Source organism: Balaenoptera borealis (genome assembly GCF_965194805.1).
Source record: "Balaenoptera borealis genome assembly, chromosome: 19".
NCBI classification, from domain to species: domain Eukaryota; kingdom Metazoa; phylum Chordata; class Mammalia; order Artiodactyla; family Balaenopteridae; genus Balaenoptera; species Balaenoptera borealis.
The window spans coordinates 6,728,403-6,745,554 of NC_138878.1; the positions used below are offsets into that span (position 1 = coordinate 6,728,403).

A 17,152-nucleotide genomic window follows, 5' to 3' on the forward strand; every position below is an offset into this window, starting at 1 on the left:
GATCTCATGAAAATTTTCTGGTCTTTCCAGATTAATTTATGGCTTTCAAAAGGACTCTCATGCTGGAAAAGACTGGGAAAGCCACTGTCCTCCAAGTCTTTGTGAAAACCCAGGAGGGCAAAGGTGTTAGGCATAAATCAGGTCTGGTCCCTGGGCTCCCAGCGCTGAGATGGTCTTGTCACTGGTACTTGCTTGGGCTTCTTCTTTTGAACCAACCCCACCCCTCCTGGGTGTGCCAAGGGTTCCCGTAAGACCCACAGCTGTATGCCAAACGCTGACCAGGACTGGGAAACAGTGAGCAAACATGGAACTAAGACCCATGTGAAATCTGTCAATAAAGCAGTTGACGCCACAGCTGTTGGAGGGGTCAGCCTCTCTCGGTGGCTCGTTAAAGGTAAAAGAATTACCTGCTGGGCATGTTTGGGCTGCTGCGGGCTCTTCCTCACCAGATGCTGGGCACAGAACTTTCCGCATGCCAGTATTTTCTGTTGCCTCCTACCTTACCACCTCGTTGTGGACCCTGGAATGAAAAGGTAGTGCTGGGTTGTGGGTTTGAATTAAATCTTTACCCACCAAATGGCCCTGGGTGGATTGCAAGCTGGCTGGGGGCTTTAGGGAAGGCCTGCCCTGCCTCATCCCTGTCTCCTCCCTCCCCCAACCGCATTCCCCACACCGCCAGGGACCTCGTGCCCAAGTTCCATCTACACACCCCGTTTCCCCACATTTTGCCACCCTTGTGCCCAGGGATGGCCACAGCAGTAGCCAGTCCTCCACAGAAGGACGATCCTGAGGAATGGGTCTGGGCAGGCCCTGTAACAGGGAATTCTGAGGTCCAGGTCCCCAAACCACCATCTAAAAGTGGGCGTCCCAGGGCCAGGACTAGGTAAGGCAAGTGAGGCATCTAGAGTGCAAAATTTAAGGGGGGGATCTTTCCTGGGGTCACCTAGGACCTCGCCCTAGTCCTGGCTGAGTGGTAATGTGTTGTGGTGGTCATGCCCCGCCCCGCCCCCGACTCCTCACCTCATCCTGTGCGGAAGGGCGCAGCCTAAGGACGGCTAGACTGGGACTCTTCAAAGCAGGAGCCCAGGACGGGGGGCTGCAGGTGCCTCGATCTAAGGTGGGTAAAATTTAGAGAATTTTTTCCTGGTGCTGAGACACCAGCTTAGGATTTAAATATCTGTCCTTCCCTTTTTCTTGCATGGTTCCCCCAACCTCCGTCTTTTTTTTGCTCTTCAGTGTAAGATGACCAACTGCCCCAGTTTGCCCAGGACTAAGGGGGCTTTCAGTTTGAGAAGCAGGAAAGTCTCTGGCAAACTGAGATGAGTTGGTCACCCTGAATGTCCTCTCAGCACCTTGCCCATTGCCTGGCCTGGAAGTAGCACCCAACAAACACCTGCCTAGTGAAGGAGCACCCGGTGGGAGAATGTAATGTAAGGATGCACACCAAATGTGTGATAACGGCTGCTTTTGGAGGCTGGCAGACAGAAGGGACTTCAATTTTACCCGTAATACTTCTTACCTAAAAAAGGCAAAGCAGACTGGCAAGATGGACACAGTTGCTCACTGAGAATGACAGGTGCAAAGATGCTTATTATAGACATTATTCTCTGCATTTTAAAATTAATTTTTAACTAAGTAAAAAAGCCCAAAGGAATCCTCAAGCTGGTCTCCCAGCAGTCTCCCCAGCCCCTCCCCAGGACAGTGGCCACCCCTCACAGTTCTCCTCCCTTGAGCTCGAGCGGGCGGGGATGTGCTCCCTGAATACTCCTACCAGGGCCTCTTTGGGGCTGCAGGTGGGACCACGGACCACCCCCTCCCAGACACACCGCCTCTGCAACCACCTCACCTTCTTTGGAAGCACATTCCCGGTGATGCCCAATGCCGTGGACGTCCGCCAGACTGCTGAGCTCTTTGCCACCTTTGAGGACAACCCTGTGGTTGTGACCATCGTGGGCTGCCTCTGTGTGGCCTACGTGCTGGTGGTGATCTGCGCAAGGAGGAAAGACGCTCAGGATCAGGCCAAGGTGAGGTTGCACAGTCTCCGGGAGCAGGAGGGAGGAGCAGGAGTGTCCCCTTGCAGGGGCTCCAGGGGATGGAGCCCAGGTGGGGAGCTGAGGGGCCAGCTGCAAATCCAGGCCTTGACCCCTGGAGTCATCTCAGGTAAGCTGGCCCCTCAGCCTCTTGACCAGTAAAATGTCCTTGTTCATCAAAGTATCAGGAGGAGTATGAAACTGACCTCTTATTGAGAATTTACTATGTGCCAGGTATTACCCCCATTTAATGCTCACGATAGCCCCAAGGGGAAGGTACTGTGTTGAGAGTCCCCAAGACCACCCTCGAGTTCAGTGATTTGCTAGGACTCACAGAACTTAAAAAAGCCACTATCCTTACGATTATGGTTTATTATAGTGAAAATGGTGCAAATTAAAATCAGCAAAGGAAAGGGTCCAGGAGAGATCAGGCAAGAGCTTCTAATATTCCTCTCCCAGTGGAGTCCTATGGACAGATGAATTCTTCTGGCAATGACGTGTGATAGCACATGTGAAGTACGGCCAACCAGGAAAGCTCCCCTGAGCCTTGGTGCCCAGGGTTTTCTTGGGAGTAAGTCCCACAGGTATGGAGCCTGCATGACTGACTTTAGTTAGTCTCCAGCAACCACTGCTCCCCATCCCTGCCCAGGTCAGACTGATAGAGCGTGGCCCAAAGCCCTCACCACAGATCACATCGTTAGCACATACTGCCTGAGGTGGCCCAAGGCCCCACGTAGTCAGACACTCTTATCATGCAGGCTGTTTCAAGGACTTAGAGGTTATCTTCCACGACCTGGCCAAAACCAGTCCATCCTTTGGAATGTGTGGGGTTTGGATAACCCAAGCCTGCTGAATTCACCCTTTACTGCACAGCACCTCTATCATTTTACAGAGGAGGCAAGTGAGGAGCAGAGAGGGCAATTAACTAGTCCAAAGCCACCTCCCTCCCAGGGGCCAGAATTCAAACCCAGATCTGCCTGACGATAAGTCAGGTCTGAGGATAGAAACGAGACCAAACAATAACCATTTGTGCAACCAATTGTGACAACAAAGTTCTGATTATTTTTCTGATACAGGCATCATATCTGACACATAGGAGCCTTCAATAAACATTCATGAGTGACTGAGCACACAAATGAATACAAGGATGCATTGTCACAAAGCTCTGAAACTTTCAACATTCCCTACTGTCCCTATACACAGCAATATTTCTCAGGGTGTTAGGATGGTATGAAACCTAAAAAGATAATAGTTGCCCCATTTATCCTGCTGTCTTTGACTTGCCCAAGGGATTTAACATTAATACGTTAAGTCCCTCAGCTTTAGGTTGATTCCTGGGAAGCAGACTCTGAGATGGAGTTAAGTATGCAGGGTGTTTACCAGGGAGTGCCTGGGATCAGCCCCTGGGCAGGGAGGGAAGGAGGCAGGATGGGCAGGGGGAGAAGTCAAGCTGGGATGCAGCCCACTGACAGCTGGGTGACCCCTTGGGGAGCTCTAGAACTGTCCTGAGTTGGGTTGAGAAGCCCAGGTCTTGATCTTGGGCAATGCATCAATCTGTTCTTAGATATCGGCCTCTCCAGGATGGGGCATGACTTTGACAGAGGAGACTCTTGCATCCCTGGCTACACCACCTCGGCAACTGGGAAAACAGCCCTCCATTGACAGGAGATCTGGGCAGCTCATCACAGAGCGCTCTGCAGCCTCTGACCAACTCCAGCTATTTATTTTCTGCTAAAACAACTTAACATTCATTCCTTCTAAATTCCCTTAGAGGCACAATCTGGTTACCAAGGTTATGAGGAATTATTTATGAACAGAGTTTGCATTCATCAGCTCAAGCATCAAACATTCTCAGCTTAATACCAAGTTCACTTCCAATTTGACTACTTTGGGTGATATTTAATACTGAATGTACTTTTTTATTTTAAAAGTTTGGTTTTCACTTAAAACCCTGCTGTTGTAAAGAACAGTTCTCACCTGATGGAATGAATCAATAGCATACATAGTTTTGCTTTCCCCCTTTAATTGTCATGAATGCCCGACTCACTCTTGGCTGCTGTGCGGTGGATGAACCCACCAAGCAGAGCCCTCCTAATGCCATCCTTCTGTCCAGGTGAAGGTCACAGTGCTGGAGGACAATGACCCCTTTGCCCAGTACCACTACCTGGTGACAGTTTATACCAGACACAGGAGGGGGGCAGCCACTTCCTCAAAGGTACCTGACCTGCAAGACACCTCGGTTGATCCGCATGTCCCACTCAGCAAAGCACTTGCCAGTCCGTTGTTGAGTTACGTTAGCCCAGTGGATTTTGTTGTACGGTTTTTTCACTTTTGCTTTTTTTTTTGAGAAAAGTATCTTTTTTGCCAGACAAAATAACACCCTAAGCCCCAATATTTAAAAATATAAAGGAGGAGTGGATTAAGGGAGAGTTGGGGTCTGGTACTGTACTCACTGGTCTTCTCATTTAACCCTACTAAAAAATAATTCAGACAGCTGGTTACCTGCACGCAAATGTGCTCACATATGAAGAACAGTCAGTAGACTGTTATCAATGAATAAAGGGGAAAACAGAATTTCTAAGAGAAAGGGGAGAAAGGAAAGAAACAAACAATGGCAACCATTTGAAAATGAGCCTTGAATTACATTTTTTAGGAAAACTGATTAGCTGGCATCCATCTGTCCCTGAGAAGGCTGACTAGAGGTAATAAGGACACAATTCCATCTGTTTATGAATTCTCTGAAATCCTTAAGTTTAGCTGTGGAGCACACAGCAGGTTGTCTCTGTCATGTCTCAGCATCCTTAGTTAAGTCTGGCCTCACCCTATCGCTCATCAGACTGCAGCATCCCCTGCAGCAGCCTCCAAGCTTCCTTCGCTGAAATTGTGCTCCATGGAACACAGTTTGAGAACCACAGGCACTGTGTGTACTGTCCCGGAGAAATCTCCATTGTTTTTTTGTTTTTGTTTTTTATTAATTAATTTATTTTTTGGCTGCGTTGGGTCTTCGTTGCTGTGCGCGGGCTTTCTCTAGTTGCGGCGAGTGGGGGCTACTCTCCGTTGCGGTGCGCGGGCTTCTCATTGCGGTGGCTTCTCTTGCTGTGGAGCACGGGGTCTAGGCACGTGGGCTCAGTAGTTGTGGCTCGCGGGCTCTAGAGCGCAGGCTCAGTAGTTGTGGCGCACGGGCTTAGTTGCTCCACGGCATGTGGGATCTTCCCAGACCAGGGCTCGAACCCGTGTGCCCTGTATTGGCAGGAGGATTCTTAACCACTTCGCCACCAGGGAAGTCCCTGTTTTTTAAAAAATGACATTAGGCTCCATGAGAGCAGGACATGTGTCCACTTACATTTTACTTTTTATTTTAAAAATCTTATTATTTATATCTCATTATTTTTATTTATGTTATTTTTATTTAAATTAAAAAAATTGATATTGCTGTATCTTAGGGCCTCAACCAGCTAACACAGAGTAAGTGCTCAGTAACGATTTGTTGAATAAATGCAGGAATCACTTTCATCCATCTAATGAAACATCCATCCCACTTCCATTTGACACTGAAGAGCTGACCTTACAGGGAAAGAAAGAATGAAAATCTGTGATCCACAGGCCATTTCTCTTCATGGAGAGTTGCAGTCACATTTCAATTGATACTGTCTTAGTTCGGTTCTCCTGGCACAGTGGTTCTCAACTGGTTGGCCCCCAGGGACAGCTAGCAATGCTGGAAGTGGTTTTGGTTGTCACAACTTGGGACAGGAAGAGATGCTCCTGGCGCCTAGAGAGGAGAGGCCAGGGATGGTGCTAAACATCCTGCAGCACACAGGACAGCCCCAGAGCAAGGAATCATCCAAATGAGAAAGTCTACAGTGGAGACTCTGCTGTAGAAGCCGACTCTGAAACAGGGATTCAAGCACAGGTAGTTGATTTGAGAGGGGATCCCAGGACACCACATACAGGAGTGGGAAGCCAGGTGGGGAAGGGAAGGAACAAATAAGGGGCGCATAATCAAACCCATTACCCCTGTGGGCAACTGCAGCCCAATCCCACTGGGGAACTCTGGAAAACAGTAAGGAATGTGGGCCTCAAAGTCATCCCAGCTGAGGACTAAGTGAACTGGGTTAGTTATCCACCAATCCCACCAGTCATTGGTGGAAAATGGCCTGCAGGGGCCATCAGGTCTCTGCTACCTTCAACCTGCTGCTCTAACAGCCAAAGAAACCCCCAGGGAAAGAGGCACAGCTGCTGGCAGCTGGACATGGGAACCCCACAGTGGTGAGGCTGAGTGATGGATGTCAGTGGAGCATAGGTGTCATCTGCTGTAGTTGGTTTTGGCTCAGGAAATCAGGCATGGTCACCAGCCATCACCGGGATGGCTTCAGAAAAATACAGATTCCTGAGCCCTGTGCCCAGTATTCTTGGTAGGTCTGGAGCGGGGCCTGGGAATATGTATTTTCAAAGTAGTGGGCCATCATTCATTCCTGTCTCAATGCCGGGAACTCTGGGAGGCACTGAGAATATAATCGCTAGGGAGAAAAACCAGTTCTTGCCCTATGGCCCTTTCAAATAAATATTCGAGAAGTTTGAAAAGGTCACCAGGAAGCATTTTATGAGTATAACTCATCTCAAAGATGTGAATGCAGATAGTGTCACCCCTAAATCTTCACACAACTGAAAAATAACTCTGGCAGGTCCAAGAAGGGAGGAGAAGAGGTGAAAAGGCCATGCTTTGTTGGGTTTCATTGGTTTTTCAACACCTCCAGTGAAACACGGGGCTCTGTTACCACGTGGAGTTGGTCACTACTGGTCTCTGGATTTCAAGGGACTGTCTCCCTATATGGCCTGGATGGAGAGAGTGAGCCCCACCACCTGTCAGACCCCGACATCCCGGTTTTTGAGCGAGGAGGAGTGGAGGTCTTCTTACTCTCCACCCTGTTTCCCGGCGGGAGCTGAGGAGCCTGCGGCTATGGCATAACAACTCAGGGGACCAGCCATCCTGGTGAATCAGGGGAGGGTAAACCACAAGGACCTACCAAGTGCCAGGTCCAAGGCTGGGCATTGTGCTTTTGCTGCTTTGCTGATCCTCACGAGCCTCTGTGAGACGCACAGAATGGATCCCCATTTCACAGATGAGGAAACCAAGGGTCAGAGAGGCCCACCAGTCCACAGGCCACACAATGCTAGTCCCTCCCTTGACACATCTGCAGCATCAACCTGTCATTTAGCCCTCCATTTCCCCATCTGTAAAATGGGATAGACGCCTATTGCAAAGACAAACTCTGCCCACTAGGAGGAAAGTACATGAGACATTGGGCTGATTCTCCAGGAGAAGACCTAAGAAGAGCTCTTCTGCAGAGCACTAAGTTAAGTCTTCCTGTGCTTTTCTCACTGGATGCTCACAGTGACCCTCTGGGACAAGAGCTGTTATTATCCTTGTTTTATAGGTGGGAAAATCTAAGCTCGGGAAAGATAACTGACTTGCCCAGGTCACACAGCTGGCAAGCTCAGAGCCAAGACTCCTTCCCACTGTCTGAGGCCAAAACTAGTGACCCAGATGGGTGGTCTCCAGACTGAACACTCTTCGGTGGCTGACAGCTTTAGGAAAACACAGCATTTAGACCACTGTCTTTGACTCATCTAAGGCAAAAACACTAATACATTAATGCTCCAAGACCCTCAGCTGTAGGGTTGGTTCCTGGGAAGTGGCTCTGAGATGGAGTTGAATATGGAGGCCGTTTATCCAAGGAGTGCCTGGGATCAGCCCCTGGGCAGGGAGGGAAGGAGGCAGGATGGGCAGGGGGAGAAGAGCTTTGATGCAGCCCACAGACAGCTCAGCTGACCGCACAGGGGGCTCTAGAGCTGTCCTGAGCTGGGCTGAGATGCCTGGGTTTTGATCACACCCAGGTTCTGTACCCAAAGGTCACTGGGGATGTCAGCTTCCCCAGGAGGCTGCGTGACCTCAACAGAGGTGGCTCTGGCATGCCTGATGGGACTACCCTTCCAGAAAGGAGAAAATGCATGTCAGGAGCTTCTTAGCACAGTCCCCATTGTGCAGTAAATGCTCAATAAAGAGTGCCTCTTGTTATCATTACTCTTATTTCCCTGTAAAGCAACTGCTGCTGGATCTGGCCTCCCAGCAGAGGCAAGATGATTTCACATCTTCCCTGGGCCTCAAAGATCTAAATCAGGTTAGATGATCGCCACGAAGTGCTGAATGGACGGCAGGCTCATTCTCTGGATGGAAGCCCACAGGAGGACAGAGTTTCGTGTGCTCAAGCCTGCACCTCCCTGTACACACAACAACCTGGCCTTCCTCACTTGTAAAGCCCGGTGACCCTGGGCTTGCTGCCCTGCGTGAGGGTTCACAGTTTCAGAATGCACACTTTTGCAGCATGTCTGTGAAAACCTGGCAACCTCCAAGCTGGCAGTCTACACTAGCTGAACTCCCCACATGAGGCCAAATTCACCCACTGATTGGGGCATTTTGATCAAGGCACCAAGAGCAATGAAGAAAAATACAAAGTCTCTTTCCAAGAGTTCTCGTTCTTGGGCTCAGGTTTGGACCTTCGTGGGGTCCAAAGAAGTCTCATCCCCCCACCACATTATCCTCAAAAGTGTGGGTCCCTTCCAGGTACGTGAGCTGGGTGCTGGTGCATGACCTGGCAATGGACCGGAAGTGGTACTTCCTCTGCAACTCGTGGCTGTCCATCGATGTCGGAGACTGTCCTTGACAAAGTATTTCCAGTGGCCACAGAGCAGGACAGGAAACAATTCGGGTACTATATTTTTTCTTTTTAAGCAAATGCTCTTTACTTTGTTCTTTCATCTCTAGGGAAGTTGCGTTATAATTCAGTCACAGCCAAATAAAAGCACATTTCAGCTAGTGGGCCGGGGCAGCTCTGAGTGTGTGACATTAATAATCAGTTTTTCTTGTTGCAATTAAAGGGCCCTGAAGGGACATGGACCCTCCAAGACAGAATTATCTTCAGATGGTGATAACAGTTATAGAACACTTATCCATATTTACTTACGAATGTCACAGAATAATATTGTTTATATGAGTGAACAGACTGATCTGAATGGTGATTCAACGTCTGGCCACCTGGAGCTTCTTCTTCATGTTGTTTTATCCTAGATGCATTTTTCAGCATGTTTCCCCTTGCTTTACTCACTCCCTCACCCCCTTTCCTGTTGCGCATCCTTCCACATCCGTCCCCAAACACAAATAAGCAGATACAAATGTACACACATGCACGTGCACACACACACACAACACCACAGATCGTTATTTTATAACTTTTTAAATGGCATGCTACTCTAAATATGTTGCCTTTTTTCTTTAATGATATATCACGCACATCCTTCCAGGAGGGTATGTTTGGGTCAAATTTTCCTTATTGGTTGCGTGCTATTCCACAGAATGGATGTCCCACAGCCACTCTCCTATGGATGGGCATTCAGTCTGCTCCTAGTGCATTTACTGAAAGACGACTTTTCCTCCCAGCTGCCACCGTGAGCATCTCAGCCTCCAAGGGGGAAAAAGTCTGAATCAGAGAGACTTGGATCCCAACACAGGTATAACACAGACGTGGGCACGGATCACAAAGTCCCACACGCCTGCTGTTGACTTGCCGCGTGACCTTGGATACGTCACCGCACCTCTCCAGGTCTCAGCTTCTGCATCTGAAAAATGATGAGTTCAATGTGCCTGCCCCATAGGGGGTCCCAGGTCCCATGAAACGATGTAGTAATGTGCTTGGCACACTATGCGGCTCACACTGAGTACTCAATTCCAGAAGCAGATATTATGTCCGAGTGCATCAGCACATGTGATGCCTAGAAACTCGGCAAGGAGCTCTCTGAAGGCAAAAGCTCCTCATCCCTCCTGTGAATCCCTGGGGCCCAGCAGAGAGCCTGGGACACAGCACCAGGGGCATCAAATATTTGTTGAATAAGACGAATAACATGGACAATCCCTGTTGTTGGCAACTGACCTCTCTCTTTCTGCACCTTTACTCTGAGTCCAGGCCACCGGCACACGCCCGAGTGACAAAGTATCTTACAACCCTGGAGGGTTCTGGCATTGACCAATCAGGACAGGCGGCAGCTGGGAATCTCTACTCTGGACACTCTTAGCACAATCTGGGCCTTTGAATAGCTCCTGTGGTTAAACTACATTCTACTCATAGGGAAATAATACAGGTTCTTTAGGAGAATGTGGTGCCATTTTCAGAAACCCTGTCTCACAATTTTTATTCTCTCAAACTGAGTCTGAACCCAAAGCCTGGGATTTTTAACCACTATTCTCTAATGCCCTAATTATAAAAAAACAAATAACATTAGAGTTATATATTATTATATAAAAATTATAGGGCTTCCCTGGTGGCGCAGTGGTTGAGAATCTGCCTGCCAATGCAGGGGACACGGGTTCGAGCCCTGGTCTGGGAAGATCCCACATGCCATGGAGCAACTAGGCCCGTGAGCCACAATTACTGAGCCCGCGCGTCTGCAGCCTGTGCTCCGCAACAAGAGAGGCCGCAACAGTGAGAGGCCCACGCACCGCGATGAAGAGTGGCCCCCGCTTGCCGCAACTAGAGAAAGCCCTCGCACAGAAACGAAGACCCAACACAGCCAAAAATAAATAAATAAATAAATAAATAAATATTTCCCATTTAAAAAAAAAAAAAGTCATGTTCCTTGCTTTAAAAAAAAAAAATTATAACAAAAATTATTGCTAACACTGATGAACACTCACCTATATGCCAGCTACTTTGCCAAATGCTTTACAAAAATTATCATTTTTAATCCTTTCAACAATCCAGTGAGGCAGGTTCTGTTATTACCCCCATTTTACAGATGAGTAAACTGAGGTACAAAGAGTAAAGTAACTTACCTGAGGTCACACAGTAGTAAGAGGGCTGTCTAGGGTTCCAACCACTCTGTCCAGAGTCCCCATCATTAACTTGAAGTGATGCTACTATGATGCTGTATTTCTTCTATAAAAGAAAAAAACAGATGATGAATTTTAGAAACAAATCCCTTCCTCTCATCCCAGGATTGCTCCAAAGAGACTAGGCTTCTCCCCATTCCTGTCTCCCTAAATGCCTGTCCCTCTCCCCTGGCCTGTCCACAGCCACCTGTTTTTCATGAAGACCTCCACAGGCTTCCAGGATGGCCACATTTGGTACTCCATCTTTAGCAGCTCAGCTTGGAGCAACTTCACCCATGTCCACCAGGTGTCCTGCTGCTTCTCACTGCTCCTCTGCACCATACTGACCACCATCATGTTCCGGGGTGTCCCCAAGGACCCAGATGAGCAGAAGATGGACTTGGGTAACTCCCACTGTCATGGCGATCAGGGCTAGTGGCTGGTGGACATGAACTGTCACTGCCCCAGAAATGCTTTGCAATTCCAGAGGTCCCAAGACCACCCTCAGGTTCAATAATTCATTAGAAGGATTCACAGTAGTCAGAAATGCCATTATACTCATAATTATTAGAGAAAGGATACAGATCAAAATCAGGAAAGGGAAGAGGCACGTGGGGCAGGGTCCATGGGAGACCAAGCATGGAGCTTCCAGTTACGTTCTCCCAGTGGAGTCTGGACAGCGCTCACTCCTCCTGACAATGACGTGTGACAACACACATGGAGTAATGCCAACCAGGGATGCTCACCCGAGCCTTGGTGCCCAAAGTTTTTATTGGGGCATGCTCACATAGACATGGCTGACCCCAGTATGGCCGACCTTAGCCTCCAGCCCCTCCAGAGGTTGAGGTGATACGGTGCAACCAAGGCCCCCACCATAAATCACACTGTTAGCATAGACTATATGGAGTGGCCCAAGACCCCAGGTAAACAAAGGCATACCCACCAGGCAGGACAGCCCAAGGGCTCAGTGGTCACCTCCCAGGAGCCACTCAAGGGGCAGACCTCTCTTTGGGCAAGGTTAACCCTTACTGCACAGCCACCTTCTGGAAGGGGGGAGGGGACTCTCCCCTTGACCCCTTCCCTCCACTGCCCCAGGTAAAATCGAATTCACTTGGCAGGAAGTGATGATTGGGCTGGAGAGCTCACTCCTCATGTTTCCCATCAACCTCCTGATCGTTCAGATTTTTTGGAACACCCGTCCTTGGGTAACCAAGGAGCAGAACACTGGGAAATGGGATGGGGGGCCCCCTCAGCCTGGCCCCCTCACCGCAGCCTGTGGGGGATGGTCTTCTGACACCTGAAGCAGTGACCAAGGCGGGTCCTCAACCTCGGCAGTGTGGGGAGCTCTAGCCTGGGCAGAAGGGGGTGGGGACTGGGGTTTGAAGCCTACAACCCATGTTGTCGGACAGCATCAGTCACTGAGATTCGTCAGTTGCGTACACATGCACTACACATATGTGCACACAGTACACACATATACCTACACATGCATGCATACACACATGCCACATGTGCACACATTCACATACATCACACACACACCTACAAACATGTACACATGTGCACGTGTACACACACACACACACACACACATATCTGCACAGTGCACACATGTACACACACACACATATACCTACACATGCATGCATACACACATGCCACGTGCACACATTCACATACATCACACACACACCTACAAACATGTACACATGTGCACGTGTACACACACACACACACACACATATATCTGCACAGTGCACACATGTACACAGTACACACACACACCTACACATGCATGCATACACACATGCCACATGTGCACACATTCACATACATCACACACACCTACAAACATGTACACATGTGCACGTGTACACACACACACACACACATATATCTGCACAGTGCACACATGTACACATACACACATATACCTACACATGCATGCATACACACATGCCACATGTGCACACATTCACATACATCACACACACACCTACAAACATGTACACATGTGCACGTGTACACACACACACACACACACATATATCTGCACAGTGCACACATGTACACATACACACATATACCTACACATGCATGCATACACACATGCCACATGTGCACACATTCACATACATCACACACACCTACAAACATGTACACATGTGCACGTGTACACACACACACACACACACATATCTGCACAGTGCACACATGTACACACACACACATATACCTACACATGCATGCATACACACATGCCACATGTGCACACATTCACATACATCACACACACACCTACAAACATGTACACATGTGCACGTGTACACACACACACACACACACATATATCTGCACAGTGCACACATGTACACATACACACATATACCTACACATGCATGCATACACACATGCCACATGTGCACACATTCACATACATCACACACACACCTACAAACATGTACACATGTGCACGTGTACACACACACACACACACACACATATCTGCACAGTGCACACATGTACACATACACACACACCTACACATGCATGCATACACACATGCCACATGTGCACACATTCACATACATCACACACACCTACAAACATGTACACATGTGCACGTGTACACACACACACACACACACACATATCTGCACAGTGCACACATGTACACATACACACACCTACACATGCATGCATACACACATGCCACATGTGCACACATTCACATACATCACACACACCTACAAACATGTACACATGTGCACGTGTACACACACACACACACACATATATCTGCACAGTGCACACATGTACACACACACACATATACCTACACATGCATGCATACACACATGCCACATGTGCACACATTCACATACATCACACACACCTACAAACATGTACACATGTGCACGTGTACACACACACACACACACACATATCTGCACAGTGCACACATGTACACATACACACACACCTACACATGCATGCATACACACATGCCACATGTGCACACATTCACATACATCACACACACCTACAAACATGTACACATGTGCACGTGTACACACACACACACACACACACATATCTGCACAGTGCACACATGTACACATACACACACACCTACACATGCATGCATACACACATGCCACATGTGCACACATTCACATACATCACACACACCTACAAACATGTACACATGTGCACGTGTACACACACACACACACACACACATATCTGCACAGTGCACACATGTACACATACACACACCTACACATGCATGCATACACACATGCCACATGTGCACACATTCACATACATCACACACACACCTACAAACATGTACACATGTGCACGTGTACACACACACACACACACATATATCTGCACAGTGCACACATGTACACATACACATATACCTACACATGCATGCATACACACATGCCACATGTGCACACATTCACATACATCACACACACCTACAAACATGTACACATGTGCACGTGTACACACACACACACACACACATATCTGCACAGTGCACACATGTACACATACACACACACCTACACATGCATGCATACACACATGCCACATGTGCACACATTCACATACATCACACACACCTACAAACATGTACACATGTGCACGTGTACACACACACACACACACACACATATCTGCACAGTGCACACATGTACACATACACACACACCTACACATGCATGCATACACACATGCCACATGTGCACACATTCACATACATCACACACACCTACAAACATGTACACATGTGCACGTGTACACACACACACACACACACATATCTGCACAGTGCACACATGTACACATACACACACACCTACACATGCATGCATACACACATGCCACATGTGCACACATTCACATACATCACACACACACCTACAAACATGTACACATGTGCACGTGTACACACACACACACACACACATATCTGCACAGTGCACACATGTACACATACACACACACCTACACATGCATGCATACACACATGCCACATGTGCACACATTCACATACATCACACACACACCTACAAACATGTACACATGTGCACGTGTACACACACACACACACACACATATCTGCACAGTGCACACATGTACACATACACACACACCTACACATGCATGCATACACACATGCCACATGTGCACACATTCACATACATCACACACACCTACAAACATGTACACATGTGCACGTGTACACACACACACACACACATATATCTGCACAGTGCACACATGTACACATACACACACACCTACACATGCATGCATACACACATGCCACATGTGCACACATTCACATACATCACACACACCTACAAACATGTACACATGTGCACGTGTACACACACACACACACACACACATATCTGCACAGTGCACACATGTACACATACACACACACCTACACATGCATGCATACACACATGCCACATGTGCACACATTCACATACATCACACACACACCTACAAACATGTACACATGTGCACGTGTACACACACACACACACACACATATCTGCACAGTGCACACATGTACACACACACACATATACCTACACATGCATGCATACACACATGCCACATGTGCACACATTCACATACATCACACACACCTACAAACATGTACACATGTGCACGTGTACACACACACACACACACATATATCTGCACAGTGCACACATGTACACATACACACACACCTACACATGCATGCATACACACATGCCACATGTGCACACATTCACATACATCACACACACCTACAAACATGTACACATGTGCACGTGTACACACACACACACACACACACATATATCTGCACAGTGCACACATGTACACAGTACACACACACACCTACACATGAATGCATACACACATGCCACATGTGCACACATTCACATACATCACACACACCTACAAACATGTACACATGTGCACGTGTACACACACACACACACACACACATATCTGCACAGTGCACACATGTACACATACACACACACCTACACATGCATGCATACACACATGCCACATGTGCACACATTCACATACATCACACACACCTACAAACATGTACACATGTGCACGTGTACACACACACACACACACACACATATCTGCACAGTGCACACATGTACACACACACACACACCTACACATGAATGCATACACACATGCCACATGTGCACACATTCACATACATCACACACACACCTACAAACATGTACACATGTGCACGTGTACACACACACACACACACACACATATCTGCACAGTGCACACATGTACACACACACACACCTACACATGCATGCATACACACATGCCACATGTGCACACATTCACATACATCACACACACACCTACAAACATGTACACATGTGCACGTGTACACACACACACACACACACATATATCTGCACAGTGCACACATGTACACATACACACACACCTACACATGCATGCATACACACATGCCACATGTGCACACATTCACATACATCACACACACCTACAAACATGTACACATGTGCACGTGTACACACACACACACACACACACATATCTGCACAGTGCACACATGTACACACACACACACACCTACACATGAATGCATACACACATGCCACGTGTACACACCCACATACACCCCACACCTACATGTACATGCGTGCACATGTACACACATATGTGCACACAGTACACACATATACCTACACATGCATGCATACACACATGCCACATGTGCACACATTCACATACATCACACACACACCTACAAACATGTACACATGTGCACGTGTACACACACACACACACACATATATCTGCACAGTGCACACATGTACACATACACACACACCTACACATGCATGCATACACACATGCCACATGTGCACACATTCACATACATCACACACACACCTACAAACATGTACACATGTGCACGTGTACACACACACACACACATATATCTGCACAGTGCACACATGTACACATACACACACACCTACACATGCATGCATACACACATGCCACATGTGCACACATTCACATACATCACACACACCTACAAACATGTACACATGTGCACGTGTACACACACACACACACACACATATATCTGCACAGTGCACAC

The 17,152-nt window shown here is 47.9% G+C and overlaps 1 protein-coding gene across 1 annotated transcript in view; it reads left to right on the plus strand.

The window, feature by feature from the left end:
- LOC309617699 (polycystin-1-like protein 2) overlaps positions 1-17,152 on the plus strand; it is a gene marked incomplete at its 5' end in the record, with an annotated part of 99,076 nt that overhangs the window by 64,632 nt on the left and 17,292 nt on the right. The window contains 9 exon segments of the mRNA XM_082370218.1: positions 1,794-2,024; positions 4,144-4,376; positions 6,713-6,960; positions 6,963-7,020; positions 8,653-8,745; positions 8,747-8,797; positions 11,155-11,354; positions 12,046-12,200; positions 12,202-12,264. Of these exon segments, the coding sequence (XP_082226344.1) occupies positions 1,794-2,024; positions 4,144-4,376; positions 6,713-6,960; positions 6,963-7,020; positions 8,653-8,745; positions 8,747-8,797; positions 11,155-11,354; positions 12,046-12,200; positions 12,202-12,264 (1,332 nt within the window).